The sequence below is a fragment of the Macaca fascicularis genome, chromosome 10 (assembly GCF_037993035.2).
Source record: "Macaca fascicularis isolate 582-1 chromosome 10, T2T-MFA8v1.1".
Classification (NCBI taxonomy): domain Eukaryota; kingdom Metazoa; phylum Chordata; class Mammalia; order Primates; family Cercopithecidae; genus Macaca; species Macaca fascicularis.
In genome coordinates, this window is record NC_088384.1 from 32,283,111 (window position 1) to 32,306,757 (window position 23,647).

At 50.4% G+C, this 23,647-nt stretch overlaps 2 protein-coding genes and 1 pseudogene across 37 annotated transcripts in view; 2 read left to right on the forward strand and 1 right to left on the reverse strand.

Annotated features, from left to right (window-relative positions):
• Positions 1-21,287, reverse strand: part of MED15 (mediator complex subunit 15) — a 105,272-nt gene extending 83,985 nt beyond the window's left edge. For 23 of the 34 annotated variants that reach the window (XM_074004372.1, XM_074004370.1, XM_074004364.1 and 20 more), the window contains exon 1: positions 4,751-4,912. Coding sequence is in view for 6 of the 34 variants with exons in the window: in XM_074004366.1 (XP_073860467.1) it covers positions 4,751-4,818 (68 nt within the window). In the remaining 28 variants the exon portion in view is untranslated. Of the gene's footprint in view, positions 1-4,349; positions 4,450-4,750; positions 4,913-21,159 lie in introns of those variants that run through there. The other 11 variants (XM_074004373.1, XM_074004371.1, XM_074004365.1 and 8 more) reach the window with 2 other exon arrangements.
• LOC102135905 (mitochondrial carrier homolog 2 pseudogene) lies at positions 11,465-12,201 on the forward strand (annotated as a pseudogene).
• The window catches only part of KLHL22 (kelch like family member 22), a 55,438-nt gene continuing 51,979 nt past the window's right edge, over positions 20,189-23,647 (forward strand). For 2 of the 3 annotated variants that reach the window (XM_045363949.3, XM_074004375.1), the window contains exon 1: positions 21,375-21,420. The gene's annotated coding sequence lies outside the window, so the exon portion shown is untranslated. Of the gene's footprint in view, positions 20,270-21,374; positions 21,421-23,647 lie in introns of those variants that run through there. The other variant, XM_045363950.2, reaches the window with a different exon arrangement.

The window sequence follows — 23,647 nt, forward strand, 5'->3', positions numbered from 1 at the left end:
TCCCAGCTACTCAGGAGGCTGAGGCAGGAGAATCGCTTGAACCTGGGAGGCAGAGGTTGCAGAAGCCAAGATCACGCCACTGCACTCCAGCCTGGGCAACAGAGTGAGACTCTGTCTCAAAAAAAAAAAAAAAAAAGAAAAGAAAAATTAGCTGGGCATGGTGGTGGGCGCCTGTAATCCCAGCTACCTGGGAGGCTGAGGCAGGAGAATGGAGTGAACCCCGGGAGGCAGAGCTTGCAGTGAGCTGAGATCGCACCACTGCACTCCAACCTGGGCGACAGAGCGAGACTCCATCTCAAAAAAAAAAAAAAAAAGAGGTGACTTACACAGCCCCCTTCCACTCTTCAATAAGTGTTTTGTGTACCAGGTACCAAGCTTCATAGGTATGAGGTCCTCTGGGAAACTAAAAAGTGCTGAGATAAAACATATCAGAGGTGGTGACCCACTTTAGATCAAGCAGGGAAGGATCCTCTGAGTATCTGATACTGAGCAGACACCTAAAAGAAGGAGCTAGTCATGAATACAGTGGCAGGGAGGAGTCTACTCATTTTTGAATACCTTAAACACTTGATAATAAATTGGTTAAAAATAAAGAGCTCAGGGGCCAGGCATAGTGGCTCACATCTGTAATCCCAGTGCTTTGGAAGGCTGAGTAGGGAGGATCACCTGAACCCAGGAGTTCCAGACCAGTCTGGGCAACATGGTGAAACCTCATCTCTACAAAAAATATAAAAATCAGTCAGGCGTGGTGGTGTGTGCCTGTAGTCCCACCTACTCAGAAGGCTATGGTGGGAGGATCGTTTGAGCCTGGAAGGCCAAGGCTGCAGTAAGCTATCATCATACCACTGCACTCTAATTTGGGCCACAGAGCAAGATTCTGTCTCAAAAAAAAAAAAAAAAAAGCTTAGAATGTTCAAGAAGCTGAAAGACCAGAGAGATCAGAACAGGGTGGGGGTAGGAGAAAAGGTGACTACACCAGGTCAGGGTGAGGGGCTAGGAGGGTGGGACATCTGGAGTTTTATTCTAATGCTAAGAGAAGTCACTGATTGTTTTGCAGCAGGGCAGTGACTACACTTCAGGCCTCACCCTCACTTGTGCTGTTGAGGGAAGAAGGATGGGACTGGGAAGAGAGCAGGAGACCACAGCCCAGAATGGGCCTGGGTGAGGTGGAGGCAGTGGAGGGCTAAGAGGCTGAACTGGAGAGTCTCTGCAATGGCTGTCTAGTCATAGCCAGCCTCAACTCAAAATCCCTTTTCCTTACTGGGAGCCAGGAGACTAGATTATATACTAGCGCATGCTCTGGGGCACTGTTCCCTAGGCTCTTGGTAGAGACAGTTAACTAACCATCAGATGTTTTCTCCTCTATCAAACCTTAACAGGCTTTTTTTTTTTTTTTTTTTTGAGACAGGGTCTCGCTCTGTGGCCCAGGTGGTAGTGCAGTGGTGTGATCGTAGCTCACTGCAGTCTCGACCTCCCGGGCTAAAGTGATCCCCCTCCCCCCCGCCCCGGCCTCAACCTCCAGGGTAGCTGGGACTACGAGTACATGCCACCACACCCAGTTAATTGTTATATTTTTTTATGTTGCCTAGGCTGGTCTCAAACTCCTGGACTCAAGCAGTCCCAGATCTCAGCCTCCCACAGGGCTGGGATTACAGGTGTGAGCCACAGTGCCTGGCCAAGCAAGATACTTTCTCTATCCCTTCATCAACTATAAATTACTTGGGTACAAAGCATTTCCCAAAATGGCCAAATTTAAACAACAGTGTAAAAATATGGGAGGAAGTTAAGTGTTAAAGGTATGTCCAGAATTCTAATGCAAATCTTTTTTTAAAGCAAATTTTTTGACCTTGTGAGCACAATAAATCAAGGCACCAAAAATCACGACTTTCAACGTGAACCCTAGAGAGAAAGTGAATCCTAGAGAGAATACAGACAAATTTGAGAACTGAGAACACCCACATCACCACCTAGGGAAGGCAACCTTTGAAACTGCTCCTCCCTGCTGTGGTAGGAGAACGCCCATCTCGTGCCTTATCCCTAGAACTTGGGAATATGCTACATTAGATGGCAAAAGGAACTCTGCAGATGTAATTAAAATACAAACTTTAAAATAAAGAGATTATCCTGGCTTCTCCGAGTGCACTAAATCTAATCTGAGCCCTGAAAAGCAGGATATTTTCTCTAGTTGAAATCAGAGATGTGGCAGAAGAACTGGCCCTCGCTGGAGGGAGACACATAAAAAGCATGAGAAAGAATTCGGGCAGCTTCTGGGAACAAAGATTGACTCCTGGCTAACAGCTAGTAAGGAAAGAGGGCACCTCAGTCCTACAAGCTCAAGGAACTGAATATGGCCAACAACATAAATGGGCTTGCAAGCAGGTTCCACCCCAGGGCCTCCAGTAAGAAATGCACCCTGCCAACATCTTGATTTCAGCCTTGTTAGGCCCTAAGCAGGAGACCTAGTGAAACCTACCTGGACCTCTGACCTACAGAAACTACCAGATTATAAATGTGTGTTTTTTGTTTGTTTTTGAGACGGAGTCCTGCTCTGTCACCAGGCTGGAGTGCAGTGGCGTGATATCGGCTCACTGCAACCTCCGCCTCCCGGGTTCAAGCAATTCTCCTGCCTCAGACTCCTGAGCAGCTGGGACTACAGGTGTGTGCCATCACACCCAGCTAATTTTTGTATTTTTAGTAGAGACAGGGATTCATCGTGTTGGCCAGGATGGTCTTGGTCTCTTGACCTCACGATCCACCCGCCTCAGTCTCCCAAAGTGCTGGGATTACACGCGTGAGCCACCACGCTCGGCCAAATGTGTATTGTTTTAAGATGCTAAATTTGTGGTAATTTGTTAGAGCAGCAATAGAAAAATACACAAACAGCAATCTCAAAAAAAAAAAAAAAAAAAAAAAGAACTCAATTCTCCTGGAAGCAAAATAAAGCTAAGTTAGGAAATATCCAGTCACTCTCAACACCCATAAACTCTTCAATCACCCTCCCAGTCCTCTAACACTTTCCCTGCCCCCATTTTCTGTGATGACAACTCACCCTTCCAGTTCTTAAATTCAGGGCTTTCCAAAGAAGAACCCTTGCCCTGGGGACTTTTCTTGCAGGAACCCTGAAGTGGGATATCTCTCAAGATTTCACCTACAGATAACTACAGTGTATCATTAAAACACTGTTCACTGATTGTGCAATATCCCCAGAAATATCCCAAGGCTATTCTTCCCAAAGCCCATAGCTACTAACTCTACAGTCCCTACTCTTTCCACTGTACTGAAAGGTTTCCCAGCATTCAGCCTGGCTTCCTTCCTTCCACAATGCTTCACCCTACACCCCACCCCCCTGCATCCAGTTAGTCATCAAGAATTGTCTACATTCCCCTTCCTCTGGAATCTGTCTTCCTCTTTCAGTTTCTACCACTGTCTAATGCAGGCCTTTATAATCTCCCGACCGACTAGGTCATGCCACAATCATTTCATGGAGCAATGTGGCAGGCAGTGAGCTAGCAGTGAGAATACAAGGATGAAAAAGGACAGGTTCCCCACTCCCTGCAAATGTTCAAACTCCCTTAATGGCTTAACTGGTCTCTCTTCTCTGTCCTTTATCCATCTCCAGGGACTCTAGGGATATTCCCAACACTGGCATTTCACTACTTCAAAGAATGCCACATGCCAAACACAGGCTCAACTCCTTAGCACAACACCCCCACTAAAGTGCTAGTACCCGCTCACCCTCATTCCATTATCTCCTGAGCTCCCTTACTCCTCGAGCCCCGGAACTCTCAGCCTACAAGGTCCTCCCTCCACGCAGTAAATGCACATGTTTCCTAACTCCTCAGCTTGGAATGGTGGCTACTTACACTCCTACTTGTCTTTCTAGGACTCAATTTATTCGTCACCTATTCACTAGACTGCCCCTGGTCTGCTCAAGTTAACCGCCGCTTCGCAAGAAACCCCTGCAGTATACACAACATTACAGACGGACAAGACTGCACCGTGACGGTTCCTTTACCGACAATGCCATCCCTCAGGAAAGGGGCTGTGTCTCTGGCAAATCTGTGGCGAGCACAACACGCCAATAAGCTCAGTTAAAAACTGCTAATAGAAACAAGCAGTCGGTGGTAAGGGGCTAGAGTTCCTCTGGGCGGGGCCACTGACCCCAGTTCTTCACTCTCTCCTCCAGAAACGACGATCGCTTCCTGACAGCGGCTTCCTGCCATCCTTTGGCAAAGTCCACATTCCTTCGGGGGGTCACCCTTAGATCCTCCGTCCCACCGCCCACACCCCAAACAACTACCTTCCCAATCTCATCTTATATCCACCCTCCTCCCATCACTTTCTCTCACCGTTGACGCGCTTTTCTGGAAGAGAAAACATGAAGTACCCAGCTCTGCTAAACACACTACAGCCGGTTGCCTCTCTCCCTTTCCCTATTCAGTGTGGTTCAAAAAGCGGGGGAAAGTCTGCACCCAAAGCACACAAATGACGAATGAGAAAGCTCAAGACGATGATTCATAAGCCAGGGCTCGTTGGTTTGCAGAGCTCGGCCCCAGGAAAGCTAACGAGCAGTCCATGTCGGGAACAGAGGGGAGAGACAGGGGAGGCCCGCGCCCTGGGACCCACGCAAATCCCCGGCGCCTTCTGTCTCCCGGAGCCCTAGGTTTCTCACGGATCCGGCCCTGGCCTCGCCCGCCACGCGAAGGAGGAAGGCCCCGCAATCCAGCCCCCTGCCCCGACCACTACTCACATTTGACTGACCAGCTTCTGCCGGAAGGCGGTGCTCCGCCAGTCGGTCTCTTGCCCTGAAACGTCCATGCCTGTTCCCCAGCTCCCGCCGCCCGTAGCCCGCCCGGCCACGACCGCCGCTGCCTCAGCCACAGAGCCAGGCCCAAACCCGGAAACCGTCCGCGGCGCCTCGGCCGGGGCCGGAAGTGAAGGGGGGTTGTGGGAAATGGAGTCTCACGCATAGGCCTGTGGGAAATGAAGTTCCCCGCCGAGGACGAATCGGTCTCAGCTCCGCCCAGCTGGGAGACACACGCCCCTCTTCCAGTGCAGCTGTCGAACAGGGCAGGTGCTCCCGCAGCAGGCCCGCGCCTGACAGCCTGCATCTTCTGCGACTCTTCAGTGTGCTGGCCTTATCTACTCCCTGACATCCAGACCCCTCCGGGATGCCGGGCCAAGCTGCCAGCTATCTGCTATCTATAGTAATGTTAGGGAGAGAGTGTTTGTCAAATATGTGTGGGTACCTACTGTGTGCCAGTGCAATGTGATCTGGGATCTGCTTTCCTGCGACTGCCTGCTAGCGCCGCCTCCGAAAAGCGACCAGATGGACTCTCATCACCGCTTCGCTCTTAGATTTTTTTGAATCTCACATGTCACCAATGGCTGTATTTGGGGGTTGCGGATGTGAGGCCCCTAAACCACGTTTATCAATTTTTAGACATGGGCTTTCCCCTTTGACCAGCAACCATGTCCCCTTCATGGAGAACTCAGCCTAGCTAGTAGCTGGAGGCCAGATGTCAAACGAATTTGATAGGTGAAGGTGAGCGAGCTGAAGGTGGGATGAGGGGTTATGGGGGCCTGAGAATACTTTTAGGAATGTAAAAGTTCTGCCTCCTCGGAACTATGGGGCCTTTATCTGTTACCCCGAGGAGGGAGGTGACGTGAGGAAAATCTGGAGCCCAAGTGGTTCATAAGTACCAGGTGGACACCAACCAATACGGGCCTCAGAGAGTGTGGACTGGCACCTACTGAAGCCTAAGTGCCAGGCCCCTGCTAGGCACTGTACGCCCCTTGAAACTGTGCCCCAAACAGGAGGTTGAGGGTGGTAGGGAGTGAGTGGGAGAGGAGTGAGCATTCTCCCCAAAGAGGCCTCTCTTGCCAACAGGGTGTCAGGTCTTGTGTTGATGTGAGGGCTGTTCATGTTTTCAAACATTTTCTGCTCTAGTACTCCCAAAGTTAATTTTTCTTTTTTTCTTTTTTTGAGATGGAATTTAGCCCTTCTTGGCCAGGCTGGAGTGCAATGGCACCATCTCGGCTCACTACAACCTCCGCCTCTGCCTGCAGGGTTCAAGCAATTCTCCCACCTCAGCCTCCCCAGTAGCTGGGATGACAAGTGTACCCCACCATGCCTGGCTAATTTTTGTATTTTTAGTAGAGACAGGATTTCACCGTGTTGGCTGGGCTGGTCTCGAACTCCTGACCTCAGGTGATCCGCCTACCTCGGCCTCCCAAAGTGCTGGGATTATAGACATAAGCCACCGTGCCCGGTGGCAAAACTAATTTTTTTTTTTTTTTTTTGAGATGGAGTCTCGCCCTGTTGCCCAGGCTGGAGTGCTGTGGTGCCATCTCGGCTCACTGCAACCTCCGCCTCCCAGGTTCAAGTGATTCTCCTGCCTCAGCCTCCCAAGTAGCTGGGATTACACATGTCTGCCACTAAGCCTGGCTAATTTTTTGTATGCTTAGTAGAGACAGGGCTTCACCATCTTGGCCAGGCTGAAAACTAATTTTTAAAAACTATCTAGAGTGTTCATCTTGTCCGGGGTTGCCCAGGAAATTCCACATTTTAGTGTTCTTTTACTTTTTTTTTTTTTTTTTTTTTGAGACAGAGTCTCGCTCTGACACCCAGACTGGAGTGCAGTGGCACAATCTCAGCTCACTGCATCCTCCGCCTCTCGGGTTCAAGTGATTCTCCTGCCTCAGTCTCCTAAGTATCTGCGACTACAAGCACCTGGCACCACAACTGGGTAATTTTTGTATTTTTGGTGGAGACAGGGTTTCACCATGTTAGCCAGGATGTTCTCAATCTCCTGACTGGGTGATCCACCCACCCTGGCATCCCAAAGTGTTGGGATTACAGGCGTGAGCCACCGTGCCCGGACTTGTTTTTTTTTGTTTTTTTTTTTGAGACAGTCTTGCTAGGTCGGCCAGGCTGGAGTGCAGTGGCACCATCTCCACTCACTGCAGCCTCTGCCTTCCAGGTTCAAGTGATTCTTATGCCTCAGCCTCCCCAGTAGCTGGGACTACAGGTGAGTGCCACCACACCCAACTAATTTTTTTTTTTTTTTTTTTTTAGTAAAGACGGGGTTTCACCATGTTGCCCAGGCTGGTCTTGAACTCCTGACAGGTGATCCGCCTGTCTCAGCCTGTCTCACTGTGCCCAGCCCCAGGTTTAAATTTTGAAAGTCCTGTGTTCTGGCTGGGCGTGGAGGCTCACGCCTGTAATCCCAGCACTTTGGGAGGCCCAGGCAGGTGGATCACCTGAGGTCAGGAGTTCCAGACCAGCCTAGTCAACATGGTGAAACCCCATCTCTACTAAAAATACAAAAATAGCCAGGCATGGTGGTGTGCGCCTGTAATCCCAGCTACTCGGGTGGCTGAGGCACGAGAATCACTTGAAACCAGGAGGTAGAGGTTGCAGTGAGCTGAGATCATGCCATTGCACTGCAGCCTGGGCGACAAGAGCGAAACTGTCTCAAACAAACGAACGAACATGTTAATAGGGTACTCAGGACAACCCTCCCTCTTCTGCACTGTGGTTGATGGAGCCACAGACACATAATTCACAGACACAGGCAGAGAGAGGCCTGGAACTTTGCCAGGAGTTTGTCATCACAATAAAATTGAGTGACTATTCCCTTTGGTATTTTCCCCAGAGCTCTTTTTCTACTTGTCCCTGCATTGGGTTGGTGGTGCCCAGGGCAATGATCCCTGGTGAGAGACCTGGAAAGGTGGACCAGGGAAAGTAGGAGGCCATGGGAAGGTTGATCATGAAGTGGACTTGCCCTCTCTTGACACTGTAGACCCTCCTGGGATCCCCCATCTGGATGTTGATGGTTTAGATGTCTGAGAATAAATGATGGAGGAAGCCGAGAGTATGCAGAGGCCAGACCTGCATCCCACACTATGTTCTGGGGATCCTCATCTCGGGGGAGATCCTCACTGCTCATGTGGCCATGTCTCTAGTCTCCAGGTTCCTGCAGGCTACTGTGCCAAGGCTGTTTCCACTCAATGGCCACATATTTCCTGGACACCATTCTGGGCTCTGCAGGAGGTAGGAGGTGGAAGCTTCCCAGGCAGATCAAGCTTCCCCCTCGAGAGCTTAGCACAAGCCCTTTGAGCCTGTGGCTGTCTCCCTACAGCCTCACCTCTAATCTTCCTCCTTACTTTGGCACTCAGTCCCTGGGAGGTGATGACCTGCCCCGCATTCCATCCTAGCACCAGCCAGATGTAACTCCTCTGTGTGTTTGGCCCGGAGCCTGTAATCGCTTATGTATGTGGAGGTAGGGAGGGAGTGGTTGTTTTTTCTTTTCTTTTCTTTTTTGAGATAGAGTCTCACTCTGTTGCCGAGGCTGGAGTGCAGTCGTGCAATCTCGACTCATTGCAACCTCCACCTCCTGGGTTCAAGCAATTCTCCTGCCTCAGCCTCCCAAGTAGCTGGGACTACAGGTGTGCGCTGCCATGCCTGGCTAATTTTTTTGTATTTTAGTAGAGACAGGGTTTCAACATGTTGCCCAGGCTGATCTCGAACTCCTGAGTTCAGGCAATCCGCCATCCTTGGCCTCCCAAAGTGCTGGGATTACAGACATGAGCCACCACGCCCGGCGGTTATTGTTTCTAAAAGCCATACATGGTAGAAACTTTAGAAAGGCCCAAACATTACGAATCCCATCATCCAGAGGCAGCATTGTCAGTATTTTGGTAAATTTTCTTGTCCTCTCTGTTCGTTTAAAAACTGTAATGGGGGCCAGGCACAGTGGCGCACATCTATAATCCCAGCATTTTGGGAGGCTGAGGTGGGCTGATCACCTGAGGTCAGGAGTTCAAGAGCACTCTGGGCAACATGGTGAAACCCTGTGTCTACTAAAAATACAAAAATTAGCTGGGAGTGGTGGCACATGTCTGTAATCCGGCTACTTGGGAGGCTGAAGCAGGAGGATCACTTGAACCTGGGAGGCGGAGGTTGCAGTGAGCTGAGATGGCACCACTGCCCTCAAGCATGGGCGACAGAGTGAGACTCCGTCTCCAACAAACAAACAAACAAAAAATGTAATGGATCATGCTGTAGATGCCATTTGAATCCTGTGTTGTAAACCTAATGTTAGAGCCTAGGTATTTTCATAAGTATTAATTTATTATTAACTAAAATTTTCATTAAAATTTAATTATAATTTTGATTATAGAATTACATCATGGGTAAATCTATATACCACCAAGTGTAACAAATTTTTTTTTTTTTTTTTTTTTTGAGACAGAGTCTCGCTCTGCCGCCCAGGCTGGAGTGCAGTGGCGTGATCTTGGCTCACTGCAAGCTCCGCCTCCCGGGTTCACGCCATTCTCCTGCCTCAGCCTCCCGAGTAGCTGGGACTACAGGCGCCCGCCACCTCGCCCGGCTAGTTTTTTTGTATTTTTTAGTAGAGACGGGGTTTCACTGTGTCAGCCAGGATGGTCTCGATCTCCTGACCTCGTGATCCGCCCGTCTCGGCCTCCCAAAGTGCTGGGATTACAGGCTTGAGCCACCGCGCCCGGCCAAGTGTAACAAATTTAAAAGGCGATTTTAAGGCCGAGCAGGTGTGGTGGCTCACACCTGTAATCCTAGCACTTTGGGAGGCTGAGGTGGGTGGATCACCTGAGGTCAGGAATTTGAGACCAGCCTGGTCAAATGGTGAAATCCCATCTCTACTAAAAATACAAAAATTAGCTAGGTGTGGGGGCGTGCGCCTGTAGAGGCAGGAGAATTGCTTGAACCCGGGAGGCAGAGGTTGCAGTGAGCCAAGATTGCACCAGGGCCCGGTGTCACTCCAGCCTGGGTGACAGAGCGAGACTGCATCTCGAAAAACAAACAAACAAACAAAAAAACCCAGACAATTTTAATAGCAGTATCATATGCCATATCTATGAATCTCTCACACCTTGCTCACTCCAACATTCTTGGACATGTAAGTCGACAGTGTCATCTTGGTGCACAGTTTCAGAAATTGTCCTGAATCCAGGCTTTAGAAATGTATCCTGGGGCCGGATGCAGTGGCTCATGCCTATAATCCTAGCACTTTGGGAGGCTGAGGCAGACAGCTCACTTGAGGTCAGAAGTTTGAGACCAGCCTGGTCAACAATACCCAACCCTATCTCTACTAGAAATACAAAAAGTAGCCAGGTGTTGTGGCACATGCTTGTAATCCCAGCTACTGAGGAGGCTGAGGCAGGAGGAGGATCACTTGAACCCGGGAGAGGGAAGCTGCAAGTGAGCCAAGATGGAGCCACTGCACTCCAAGCCTGGGTGACAGTGTGAGACTCTGTTTCCAAAAAAAAAAAGAAATGCATCCGGGATCTGTCCATCCACGGGTGCTGATATGGTTTGGCTGTGTCCGCAATGAAATCTCAACTTGAATTTTATCTCCCAGAATTCCCAAGTGTTGTGGGAGGGACCCTGGAAGGTAATTGAATCAAGGGGCAGGTCTTTCCCAAAAATAAGTCTCACAAGAACTGATGGGTTTATCAGGGGTTTCTGCTTTTGCTTCTTCCTCATTTTCTCTGGCCCTCACTGTGTAAGAAGTGCTTTTCACCTCCCGCCATGATTCTGAGGCCTCCCCAGCCATATGGGACTGTAAGTCCAATTTAACTTCTTTTACGTCCCAGTCTTGGGTATGTCTTTATCAGCAGCATGAAAACAGAATAATACAGGTGCTGTCACGGCGGATGTTGCTTGCCAGTCAGGTGCTCCTGTTCTCAGGTCTCACCATCCTGTCCTAGCGAATCATGCACATGGAAGTGCTCATCTAGGTGGGATATGAGCCTCTTCCCCCAACAGGACGAAATATTTTGGGGTGGCAAGTATGTCAGCTTTCTCATTTCTTTTGTTATGCTCTGAACATTGCCAGCATTGACAGGAGGCATGGGTTGCTCACAGGCTTAACTCCATGACTGCATTTGGGGGTCCTTGGAACTGTGGTCCATGGTAAAGTTTTTTTTTTTTTGTTTTGTTTTTTGTTTTTTTTTTTTGAGACGCGGTCTCGCTCTGTCACCCAGGCTGGAGTGCAGTGGCCGGATCTCAGCTCACTGCAAGCTCCGCCTCCCGGGTTCACGCCATTCTCCTGCCTCAGCCTCCCGAGTAGCTGCCCGCCGCCTCGCCCGGCTAGTTTTTTGTATTTTTTAGTGGAGACGGGGTTTCACTGGGTTAGCCAGGATGGTCTCGATCTCCTGACCTCGTGATCTGCCGGTCTCGGCCTCCCAAAGTGCTGGGATTACAGGCTTGAGCCACCGCGCCCGGCCGTTTTTTGTATTTTTTAGTAGAGACGGGGTTTCACCGGGTTAGCCAGGATGGTCTTGATCTCCTGACCTTGTGATCCACCCGTCTCGGCCTCCCAAAGTGCTGGGATTACAGGCTTGAGCCACCGCGCCCGGCCCCATGGTAAAGTTTTATAGCATTACCAGGAGTGTGACAAGGGTGAGAAGTTAGGACCTGGATATGAACAAAAAGAAATCTCATCTTCCTTTGACCAAATCATCAAGGAAACAACTCAAGAGATGATCGTTTGTTCAGCTGCTGCCCTTATCACGTCCCTTCCATGTGCTCACTCTAAGATCTATGGCACAATTCACTGGGAAAGAATCCAAGTTCTGTGGACTTTGTGACACCATACTAACCATTTATCAGAAAGAGGGTATCCTAGGATTTTTCCCAGGTCTTGTTCCTCACCTCCTAGGTGACGACATTTCTTTGTGGCTGTGTGACTCACTAGCCTACCACCTTGTTGATACCCATGCAATGGACAGTGGGGTTTCTATCATGAATGAAATGAAGAATTATTCTCAAGCTGTCACAGGATTTTTTTTGCCAGTATGTTGACCTATCCCTTTGTGATTGCCTCCCATCTTATGGCTGTTAACAACTGTGGTCTTGCTGGTGGATGCCCTCCTTACTCCCCAATATATACTTCTTGGATAGATTGCTGAGGTATGCTACGAAGAGAAGAAATATGAGCCTAGGAAATAGCTTGTTTTTCCAGATACAAGCCCTTTGGGAAGAGAAGACTTATTGTTGTGACCTGAGAATGTTAATATGAAGATGTGGGGCAGGGACTGTGACATTTCTATAGTTTCAGATGCACAGGATTATGGGAGAGAATGTTGATTTGTATATAATTTGGCATGCTTTCGAAATAATCATTTACTCTTGGGGAAAAGCAGAAATGCATCCTGGGTCTCAGGGACAAACATATTAAGGCTCTTTATATAATTTCACACATTACAGATATTACAGGATAATTTTCAAAAATAGGAGGCTGAGGTGGGAGGATTGCCTGAGCTCAGAAGTGAACCCAGGAGGAGTTGGAGGCTGCAGTGAGCTATGATTTCACCACTGCACTCCAACCTGGGTAACAATGAGACCCTGTCTGAGGAAAACAAAAAATCAAAAATAGGTACAGCCATAACTGTTCTGATACTAACTCATGTTAAAAAACAAGGTTTCACTTGGGCCACAAAACAAGACCTGATCTCTACAAAAAAATAAAATTAGCCATGTGTGGTGGCACATATCTGTAGTCCCAGCTACTCGGGAGGCTGAGGTGGGAGGATCATTTGAGCCCAGGAAGTTGAGGCTGCAATGAGTTGAGATTGCCCCTGCACTCCAGCCTCAGTGACATAGCAACGCCCTGTCTCAAAAAGAAAAAAAAAAAAAAATCCTCCCTTTTTTCTTTTTTCGAGACACAGTCTTGCTCTGCCACCCAGGCTGAAGTGCAGTGGCGCGATCTCGGCTCACTGCAAGCTCTGCCTCCCGGGTTCACGCCATTTTGCCTCAGCCTCCCAAGTAGCTGGGACTACAGGCGTGCCCACCACCTCGCCTGGCTAATTTTTGTATTTTTAGTAGAGACGGGGGTTTCACCCTGTTAGCCAGGATGGTCTTGATCTCCTGACCTCGTGATCCACCTGCCTTGGCCTCCCAAAGTGCTGGGATTATAGGTGTGAGCCACCATGCCTGGCCCTCTTGTTTTTTTTTTTTTAAACTTCCATGCATCAAGCAATTCATGTTTGTTTGTTTTGAGACGGAGTCTCACTCTCACCCAAGCTGGAGTGCAGTGGTGCCATCTTGGCTCACTGCAACCTCCACCTCCCGGGTTCAAGCGATTCTTCTGCCTCAGCCTCCCCAGTAACTGGGATTACAGGCGCATGCCACCATACTTGGCTAATTTTTTGTATTTTTAGTAGAGATGGGGTTTCACCATGTTGGCTAGGCTGGTCTCGAACTCCTGACCTCAAATGATCCACCTGCCTTGGTCTCCCAAAGTGCTGGGATTACAGGCATGGGCCACCACGCCCAGCCATGCAATTCATTTTTTTGAGACGAAGTCTCACTCTGTTGCCTGGGCTGGAGTATAGCAGCCCGATCTTGGTTCACTGCAACCTCCGCCTCCCCAGTTCAAATGATTCTCCTGCCTCAGCCTCCCAAGTAGCTGGGATTACAGGCATGTACCACCATGCCCAGCTTTTTTTTTTTTTTGAGATGGAGTCTCGCACTGTCTCCCGGGCTGGAGTACAGTGGCACAATCTCGGCTCACTGCAACCTCCACCTCCCAGGTTCAAGCGATTCTCCTGCCTCAGCCTCCCGAGTAGCTGGGATTACAGGTGCCTGCCACCACACTCAGCCTTAATTTTATATTTTTAGTAGAGACCAGGTTTCACCATATTGGCCAGGCTGGTCTTGAACTCCTGACCTCAGTGATCCACCCGCCTTGGCCCCCCAAACTGCTGGGACTACAGGGGTGAGCCCAGCTGTAATTAATTTTTATTGCACATTTTGCTCTTAGGTTGGATTGATAATTTTATTATCTTTACCATTTAGTAGTGATAACATAAACTTGTTTGACTAGTCTGTCAGTTTTCTTTTTTGAAACAGTCTTGCTCTGTTGCCCAGGCTGGAGTGCAGTGGGGGGATCTCAGCTCACTGCAAGCTCCACTTCCCAGGTTCACCCCATTCTCCTGCCTCAGCCCCCCCAAGTAGCTGGGACTACAGGCGCCTGCCACCACGCCTGGCTAATTTTTTGTATTTTTAGTGGAGATGGGGTTTCACCATGTTAGCCAGGATGGGCTTGATCTGCTGACCTCATGATCCGCCTGTCTTGGCCTCCCACAGGCATGAACCACTGCGCCTGGCCTAGTCCCATCAATTTTCAAACTAGCTTTATTTACTAAAGAATATCCCAGATCATGTAAACTAAAAAGCATTTGGATTAGTTTCTATTTTTCTTAAAATTTTGGTAACATTTAGCTTGTATGAATGCTCATTTACCTCCCTCTAAGACCAAAAATCCTTTTATGACACCACAGACAAAACAGACATCTTCAAAGGAGGGTACAATTTGAATAGAACTCCTTTAAGGGATTTAAAAAATTTAGGCCAGGCGCAGTGACTCACTGTAATCCGAGGTGGGTGGATCACTACATCAAGAGATCGAGACCATCCTGGCCAACATGGTGAAACCTCGTCTCTACTAAAAATACAAAAATTAGCTGGGCATGGTAGCTCGCACCTATAGTCCCAGCTACTCAGGAGGCTGAGGCACGAAAATCGCTTGAACCTGGGAGGCAGAGGTTGCAGAGAGCTGAGATAGCATCACTGCACTCCAGCCTGGAAACAGAGTGAGACTCTGTCTCAAAAAAATAAAATAATAATAATAATTCAGTTAATAATACTGAATATGGATATATATAATATTCAAACATACATACATACATATACACAAATATAAACACATAAACATAAAAACACAAATATCTTATAGCTTTCATTCCAAAATGGTAGTTGTGAGTCAGTAAAGCACAGTAATACAAACTCACTGTTCTCTCTCTCTCTCTCTCTATATATATATATATACTTTTTTTTTTTTTTTTTTTTGAGACGGAGTCTCGCTCTGTCGCCCAGGCTGGAGTGCAGTGGCGCTATCTCGGCTCACTGCAAGCTCCGCCTCCCGGGTTTACGCCATTCTCCTGCCTCAGCCTCCCGAGTAGCTGGGACTACAGGCGCCCGCCACCTCGCCCGGCTAATTTTTTTGTATTTTTAGTAGAGACGGGGTTTCATTGTGTTAGCCAGGATGGTCTCGATCTCCTGACCTCGTGATCCGCCCGTCTCGGCCTCCCAAAGTGCTGGGATTACAGGCTTGAGCCACCACGCCCGGCCTTTTTTTTTTTTTTTTTTAAAGAGATGGAGTCTTCCTGCTCTATTGCCAGGCTGGTGCAGTGGTCCAATCTTGGCTCACTGCAACCTCCGCCTCCTGGGTTCAAGTGATTCCCCTGCCTCAGTCTCCCAAGTAGCCGGAACTACAGGTGCGTGTCACCACACCTGGCTAATTTTTTTTGTATTATTAGGAGAGACGGGGTTTCACCATATTGGCCAGGCTGGTCTCAAACTCCTGACCTTGTGATCTGCCTGCCTCGGCCTCCCAAAGGGCTGGGATTACAGGGGTGAGCCACCACACCTGGCCCCCCAAAAAAAAGACTTTAAAAAGGGTTTTCATTTGCCCAGTTTCCAAACAGTTTCATTTTTTCTCTTTTTATCCTTAGATGGTTGTTTTTGCAGGATTTTGAGTCCCTTTAGGGGAGGGAGCCCTAATGTTTAAGTGACTGAAGTGCTGAAGTGGAAAAAGTTCTGGCAGGTTGGACTGAATTGGGACATATCAAAGGAATCAAGGAAATTGGAGGAAATATCAAAGGTGGCAAAAGGAGGAAAGGGGAGCAAAAGCAACTGGAAAGGAGAAATCTCAGAGGGGCTTGTTTGGGGAGATTGCAAGTTTCCCAAAGAACCCAATGAAGTTGTCCATTATCCTTAGCAAAAATCATGGCAATACAGAAAGGAAGCAGGAGGCAGAGCCGGTAGAGGGCAGGGACTCCAGAAGAGGGGCTTTAGGTGACCAAGAAGACCCCAGTGGAGAAGCAGGATCCAATAGAGAGAATATCAACTTCCGATTACACCATCTTCTTTTCTGTTTTTTGAGATGGAGTCTCACTCTGTTGCCCAGGATGGAGTGCAGTGGTGTGATCTTGGCTCACTGCAGCCTCCGCCCGAGTTCAAGCGATTCTCCTGCCTCAGCCTCTCAAGTAGCTGGGATTACAGGTGCCTGCCACTGCACCCAGCTAATTTTTTTTGTATTTTTAGTAGAGATACGGTTTCACCATCTTGGCCAGGTTGGTCTCGAACTCCTGACCTCGTGATCCACTCGCCTCAACCTCCCAAAGTGCTGGGACTACAGGCGTAATCCCAGCTGGGCACTGAGCCACTGTGCCCAGCCCCGATTATGCCATCTTCTGATCATAGAGCTGTTAAAAAAAAAAAAAAAAAAAATTTCAAATATCTCATTATCAGTTTTCAGCCAGAACAGATAGTACATATTCCTGGCAGTACTGAACACTCTTCCCTACCACCACCCTGCCCACCCACCACTTTTCTTCTTGTAAACCAAAGGTACCTACCAACAAACTGAGAACCAAAACCAATAAGCATTTTATGACTTAACCATGGACAAAAGAGATATCCTCAAGGCTGGGCACAATGGGTCATGCCTGTAATCTCAGCACTCTGGGAAGTCAAGGTGGGAGGACCACCTGAGGCCAGGAGTTCCTGACCAGTCTGGGCGAGACCCTGTCTCTTAAAAAGAGACAGAAAGAAAGATACCCTCCAAAGAGGGTGCACAAAGATTCAGCACTCTCAAATCCATACCATTTGCAAAGACATTCAAAAGAAAGAAGGTACCTTTGGTTTCTTTTGTTTTGTTTTGTTTTGAGATGGAGTCTCGCTCTGTCACCCAGGCTAGAGTACAGTGGCGCGACCTTGGCTCACTGCAACCTCTGCCTCCTAGATTCAACTGATTTTCCTGCCTCAGCCTCCCAAGTAGCTAGGATTACAGGCATGGGCCACCATGCCTGGCTAATTTTTTTGTAATTTTAGTAGAGATGGGGTTTCACCATGTTGATCAGGCTGGTCTCTAACTCCCGACCTTGTGATCTGCCTGCCTCAGCCTCCTAAAGTGCTGGGATTACAGGTGTGAGCCACTGTGCCCGGCCAGAAGGCACCTTTGTTGACACAGGTGACTAGGGATGTCATCTCGTACAGAACAGTGTCATGTCTCCAGTCATGGACTGACTCATCTATAACACCAATGAATATTGAGACAACAAAAACCCCTTATGGACTAGGCCCACTTATTACAAACTCCTCTGTCATGGTCAGAAAAAGAGAAGGTTCAGAACCTTGTCTTTGGCCGGGCGTGGTCCTTCATGCCTGTAATCCTAGCACTTTGGGAGGCTGAGACAGGTGGACTGAGGCCAGGAGTTCCTGACCAGCCTGGGTGAGACCCTATATCTTAAAAACAAAAGAGGCCAGGTGCAGTGGCTCACGCCTGTAATCCCAGCACTTTGGGAGGCCAAGGCAGGCAGATCACCTGAGGTCAGGAGTTCGAGACCAGCCTGACTAACATGGTGAAACCCTGTCTCCACTAAAAATACAGAAATTAGCTGGGCGGAGTGGCAGGTGCCTGTAATCCCAGCCACTTGGGCGGGTGAACCGAGATTCCGCCATTGCACTCCAGCCTGGGTGACAGAGCAAGACTCCGTCTCAGAAAACAATTGAAAAAAAAGAAAAAAAGAAAAAAAAAAAAAAAGACCACCCCTCGCAACATGGTGAATCCCCCTCTTTACTAAAAATACACAAAAAAATTACCTGGGTGAGGTAGTGTGCACCTGTAGCCCCAGCTACTCAGGAGGCTGAGGCAGAAGAATCACTTGAGCCCAGGATGCAGAAGTTGCAGTGAGCCGAGATCATGCCACTGCACTCCAGCCTCGGCGAAAGAGCAAGACATTAAAACAAAACAAAAACCAACCAAACAAACAAAAAACGAACCTTCTCTTTTTCTGACCAGGACAGAGGAGTTTGTAATAACGCAAGCTGTCCTAAAGCAAGCTGTCACTTGCACCCACTGGCTATTCAGAGATCGGGGAGAATATTCTCACTGGTCATAAAGCCAAGCTCTCAGGACACAAACAAAACAAACAGGAATGAGGTAGCTGTGCCTGGGAGGAAAGGATCAGTAACAAACGGTTACCCCTAAAACAAATTTAAGCAAGAGTCACAATGCGGATACAATATTTTCTTCTGCTAATTTGAATTTGGAAAGGAAGGGACAAGAAGTTTTTGCCTTCTACTCTCAGCTGAGTACTACAGGCAGCGATCTGGGAGTCGACCTTGGTAAGAATGCTTACCTTTTGCCAGTTGTCCCAAGTGGGGTGTCTTTGCCACCTCATTTGTTTGCTGGGTGCCAGAAAGAGTAGGGGGAAAGGAAATATTTTTTCCTCACCTATCACAAGGTTCCTGGTTGACACCCCTCTAACAAAGGACAGATTAACAAGAGAAAAGCATATCAATTTATTCAATATAAATTTTATATGACACAGTAGTCTTCAGAAAAAAGCCCCAGTGTCCAGTGAGGGGTACATTCTCTGCCTTTTTTTTTTTTTTTTTTTTTTGAGACGGAGTCTCACTCTGTTGCCCAGGCTGGAGTGCAGTGGTGTGATCTCGGCTCACTGTAAGCTCTGCCTCCCAGGTTCATGCCATTCTCCTACCTCAGCCTCCTGAGTAGCTGGGACTAGAGGTGCCCACCACCATGCCTGGCTAATTTTTTGTATTTTTAGTAGAGCCGGGTTTCATCGTGTTAGCCAGAATGGTCTCGATCTCCTGACCTTGTGATCCGCCCGCCTCGGCTTCCCAAAGTGCTGGGATTACAGGCGTGAGCCACCGCGCCCAGCCAATTCTCTGCCTTGAAGATGGTGCTTATTACAGCGTCCTCACCTGGCAAAAGTAGGGGATGAACTCCCTCAAACCTCTTTTATACGCTGATCCCATGGTGACTTCACCCTCATGACCTAAACCCCTCCCAAAGGCCCTACTTTATAATAGTATCACACTGAGGATTCAGTTCCAACATAGGAATTTTGGGGGTACCAACATTCAGACCACAGTGGCCTCCTTGTCGCTGCCCCAGGACTCCTTTTCCTCTCCTCTCTGGGTCCACCCTTACACCTGGTCCCATTGGGCCTTGGAGATCAGTCTTCCCCTACCTGAGGCCAAGCTGGGCCTCATCTTCCCCCAAACCTGCTCTTGCTCTGGCTCCCGTGTAGCCAGGGTGGGCCTACTTCCCCACCCATCTCCTGGGCTCAATCTTTACACATCACTGGATTTATACTGGGGAAGCTGCTTCCTTCCCGGGTTTCTAGCCTGCTCCACTCTCGTCTTCACTCTCTGCCTGTCTGAGACCAGGCACTATGGCTGGCTCCCTACTTAGTCTTCCTCTCCACCAGGTTGGCATCTGCCCACCCTGGCTAAAGGGTGCCCTCAGGGCTAAGTCTAGCCTCCAGAGGGCAGGGTCTGCTCTCCAACCTTCCCTTCAGGCTCAGAAATCCACTGGAATTATGAAAATTCCAGGAGGTATCCTGGAAACCTCCATACCACTCACTTTGAAGGATCTCACCTCCACGCGTTTGCTGACACTGTCCCCTTCATGGAATGCTTTTCTTACTCCCAAAGTCCTCGTCTGTTACACGTAGGGGGTTCTCCTCCAGAAAGCCTTTCTAGGAGGAAGCCCACTCGCATTTGGAACCTCTGCCTCTGGAGGCCAATCCTGTTCACCTGATCCTTGTCTGGGACCCTCAGTTATTTCTCTGGACTCAGCCAGGACAGCAATTCTCTTTCATCTATTTTCTTCCTTTTACATTCCCCTTCCACCTTTTTTTTTTTTTTTTTTTTTTTTTTTTTTTTTTTTTTTGAGACGGAGTCTCGCTCTGTCACCAGAGCGATCTCGGCTCACTGCAACCTCCACCTCCCGGGTTCAAGCGATTCTCCTGCCTCAGGCTTCCGAGTAGCTGGGAATACAGGTGCGCGCCACTATGACCGGCTAGTTTTTGTGTGTGTGTTTTAGTAGAGATGGGGTTTCATCATGTTGGCCAGGATGGTCTTGATCTCCTGACCTCGTGATCCGCCTGTCTCAGCCTCCCAAAGTGTTGGGATTACACGCACGAGCCACCACGCCCGGCCCCACCTTTCTTTTTAACCATGAGCCATCTCCAGCCATATCCTCCCCGCACCACTTTCTCCACCCTTCACAGTCCCTCTCAAAACCACAGTGTGGGACACGCCAATCTTATTCCATCAGGAGGCTCTGTGGCTCCAAGCTCTGGGCGCAGCCGTTACGGATACGCCTTGGAGGATGGGATCCGCTTGGAGGTGAGGTGGAGAAAAATGAATGCCAAGAGCCGCGCACGGACCTCTGGGACCAGGCTTTAAGACTGGGAATCAGATTTACTGCAAAATATCAGTAAAGGAACGGGCACACAAACTAGCACCTGTTCACCCTGGCGGTGTTCGGCGATTCTCCCCGATATCCCGCAGGGGGCGCGCTACCTTCAGCGGCACGGACAGCGGTGGGAGCGGGGAAGGAGCAGGCGCGGGAGGGAGGGAATGAGTGCGTGACGAAGGGAACGAAAAAAGGAGGGGAGGGGGAAAGAAGGGAATCAAAGAGGGAGGGAGGCAATGGGAGGGGGTAGAGAAGGAGGGAGGAAAAGCAGGGGGAAGTGAGACAAGGAAGGAAGGAATGAGAGAGGGAGGGGAGAACGAGAGTGAAGGAGGGAGGGAAAGGAAATGAAAGAGGGAGGGGATGAGGGGGGAGAGAGGGAGGGAGTGAATGAGTGAGGGAGGATGGGAATGGGGGTTAAGACAGGGAGGGAGGTAACGAGAGAGAGGGGAGAATGAGAGTGAAGGAGGCAGGGAGGGAATGAGTGAAGGAAGAAGGGAATGATGGGTGAGACAGGGAGGGAGGGAATGGGGATGGAGGGGAGAATAAGAGAGTAAAGGAGGGAGGGAGAGAATGAGAGGGGGGAGTAAGAGAGGAAGGGAGGAGAGAACAGAGTGAAGAAGCGAATGATGAAAGGGGAGGGAGGATATGAGCGGGGAGGGAGATAGTGAGGAAGGGCAGGAGGGAGTGAGTCGAGGAATGAGGGCAGGACCGAGGCAAGGAAAAAGTCAATGGGTTCGGAAGGCGCGACCCTCGGCAAATTCACTCATTCGTTGATTCGGCCCCGCCAAGTGCCAGGTGCCGCGCTAGTGCGGGGACTCACTGAGCCTTGGCGGTCGCTGCTGTCCTCCGCAGAGCGCCGGAGGGGAGCCGCCCCCCGTCTCCCAGCCGCAGGGCCGCCCCGCGCTGCTACCCCGCCCGGCCAGGCACCCCTGGGCCCGCGTCCAACCCGCCCGGCGCCTGCGCGGCGCGCCCACGTGACGGCCGAGGGCCCCGCCCCGCCGGCGCCGCTGGCCCCGCCTCCGCCTCCCGCCTCCCGCCTCCCTCCTGCTGCGAGCGCGGCCTCGGCTGGCGGCGGCACCAGGTCAGCTGCGAGGCGTGGGCCGGGCGGGTCGCGCGGCGGCGAACGCGGGGGGCGGGCGGCAAGCAGGCATCGCTGGGCCGGGGGCAAGCTAGCAGCGCGGAATCCGAGGGGCGCGGGGGCGGGCGCGGGCCGGAGGCGCGGGGGCGGCGACCTGAGGAGAGCCCGCGGCCTGACGTGGCGGGGACGCGGCCGGCGGGATCCCGGGGCGCGTAGAGGCCGGGATCTGGCGCTCGGCCGGGGGCCAGGGTGCGAGGCCTCCTCAGCGCGGCTGCGGGCGGGCCCTGTTGCCTGCGGCGGGTCCGAGGGCGGCCTTCCTGGCGGCGACCCTCCGCGCTGAAGCGGGCGGCCTTGCAACAGGCGGGCGACTTGGGGCCGGCCTGACGAGCCTCAGTTCCCTCAGTCGGGCCCGGGGACTGCAGCCGTAGGAGCCCAGCCCCGCCAGCTCGCCGGGTTTCCTGAGAGGAGCCGGAGATCGCGCTGTCAGTGCAAAATCACCAGAGCGCGAAGCGTCGGCTGCCAGTTCTGACCATTTTAGATTCGCTGCGGGCGGAGCCGAGTGGATCTGGGGCGGGTAGCGGGGCACCGCCACCTTTCGCCTGGGCTCCTCCCTGGGCGCCCTTGCTCCGGCCCTCCGCGGGGCCGGGCCTGGGTGCGCCGAGTGCCTCCAAGTCGGCTCCCTGGGAGGTTCTTCCAGAGCGCACCCTTTGGAAGGCTCCCCCGCTGGGAATCAGGACCCACTCCCTCTCTACCCGAGCCGCCCCCTTTGCCTTTGTGGCCGACCTTGCTTCATGCTGCCAAGGATTGAGTTTCTTTGAGGGGATACTGCTCGTTCGGGGGGCCTACAGAGGACTGAGGATATCTACTCAGTAAAATGGTAGCGAATTGAAAGTTCCTCTAAAATGATTTTGACTCTGCCATCCATTACTTCATAAAAATTCGTCTTATATCCTTCAGTTTGTACCTATGTGGCACATTAAACTTCCTTTCTGCTCCCCACTAAAACTTCGAACAGCACAAAACAGAGGGAACTTGGCTTGTGATGACTAGAATTGGGGATATGAGACTGGCGAAGAGCTTCAGGCTACAGTAGCCATGTGTCAAATGAAAATGGGGCCTGGGGGCGGGCGCAGTGGCTCTTGCTTGTAATCCTAGCACTTTGGGAGGCCAGGGTGGGTGGAAAACTTGAGGGCAGGAGTTAAAGAGTCCAGCCTGGCCAACACGGTGAAACCCCGTCTCTACTGAAAATACAAAAATTAGCTGGGTGTGGTGGCGCGCGCCTGTAATCCCAGCTATTCGGGAGGCTGAGGTAGGAGAATCGCTTGAACCCAGGAGATGAAGGTTGCAGTGAGCCAAGAACCTACCACTGTGCTCCAGCCTACACCATGTAGTGAAACCCCTTCTCTACAAAGAAAATTTGAAAAATTAGCCGGGCGCAGTGGTGAGCTCCTGTTGTTCCAGCTACTGAGGAAGCTGAGATGGGAGGACCACTTGAACCTGGGAGCTTGAGGCTGCAGTGAACCTCAAGCTGTCTCACCCCAGATAGCCAGGACTACAGGTGTACGCCACTATGGCTTGTTAGTTTTTAAATTTTTTGTAGAGAAAGGGTCGTGCTATATTGCCCAGGGTGGTCTTGAACTCCACCTACCTGGACCTCCCAAGGCACTGGGATTACAGGCATGAGCCACCATGCCCAGCCTACTTTGCACTTTTTTTTTTTTGAGACAAAGTCTCGCTGTTGCCCAGGCTGGAGTGCAATGGTGCAATCTTGGCTCACTGCAACCTCTGCCTCCTGGGTTCAATCGATTCTCCTGCCTCAGCTTCCCCTTTCCTCAGCCTTTCGAGTAGCTGGGATAACAGGTGTGTGCCACCACACTCCGCTAATTTTTGTATTTTTAGTAGAGATGGGGTTTCACCATGTTGGCCAGGCTGGTCTTGAACTCTTGACCTCAGGTGATCCTCCCACCTTGGCCTCCCAAAGTGCTGGGATTACAGGCAGGAGCCACTGTGCCCAGCCTACTTTGCACATTGGTTTTTTTTGTTGTTGTTTGTTTTTTGTTTTTAAAACGGAGTCTCACACTGTCACGCAGATTGGAGTGCAGTCGCGTGACTCTCCTGCCTCAGCCTCCCTAGTAATTGGGATTACAGGTGCCTGCCACCATGCCTGGCTAATTTTTTGTATTTTTAGTAGAGATGGGGTTTCACTATGTTAACCAGGCTGGTCTTGAAC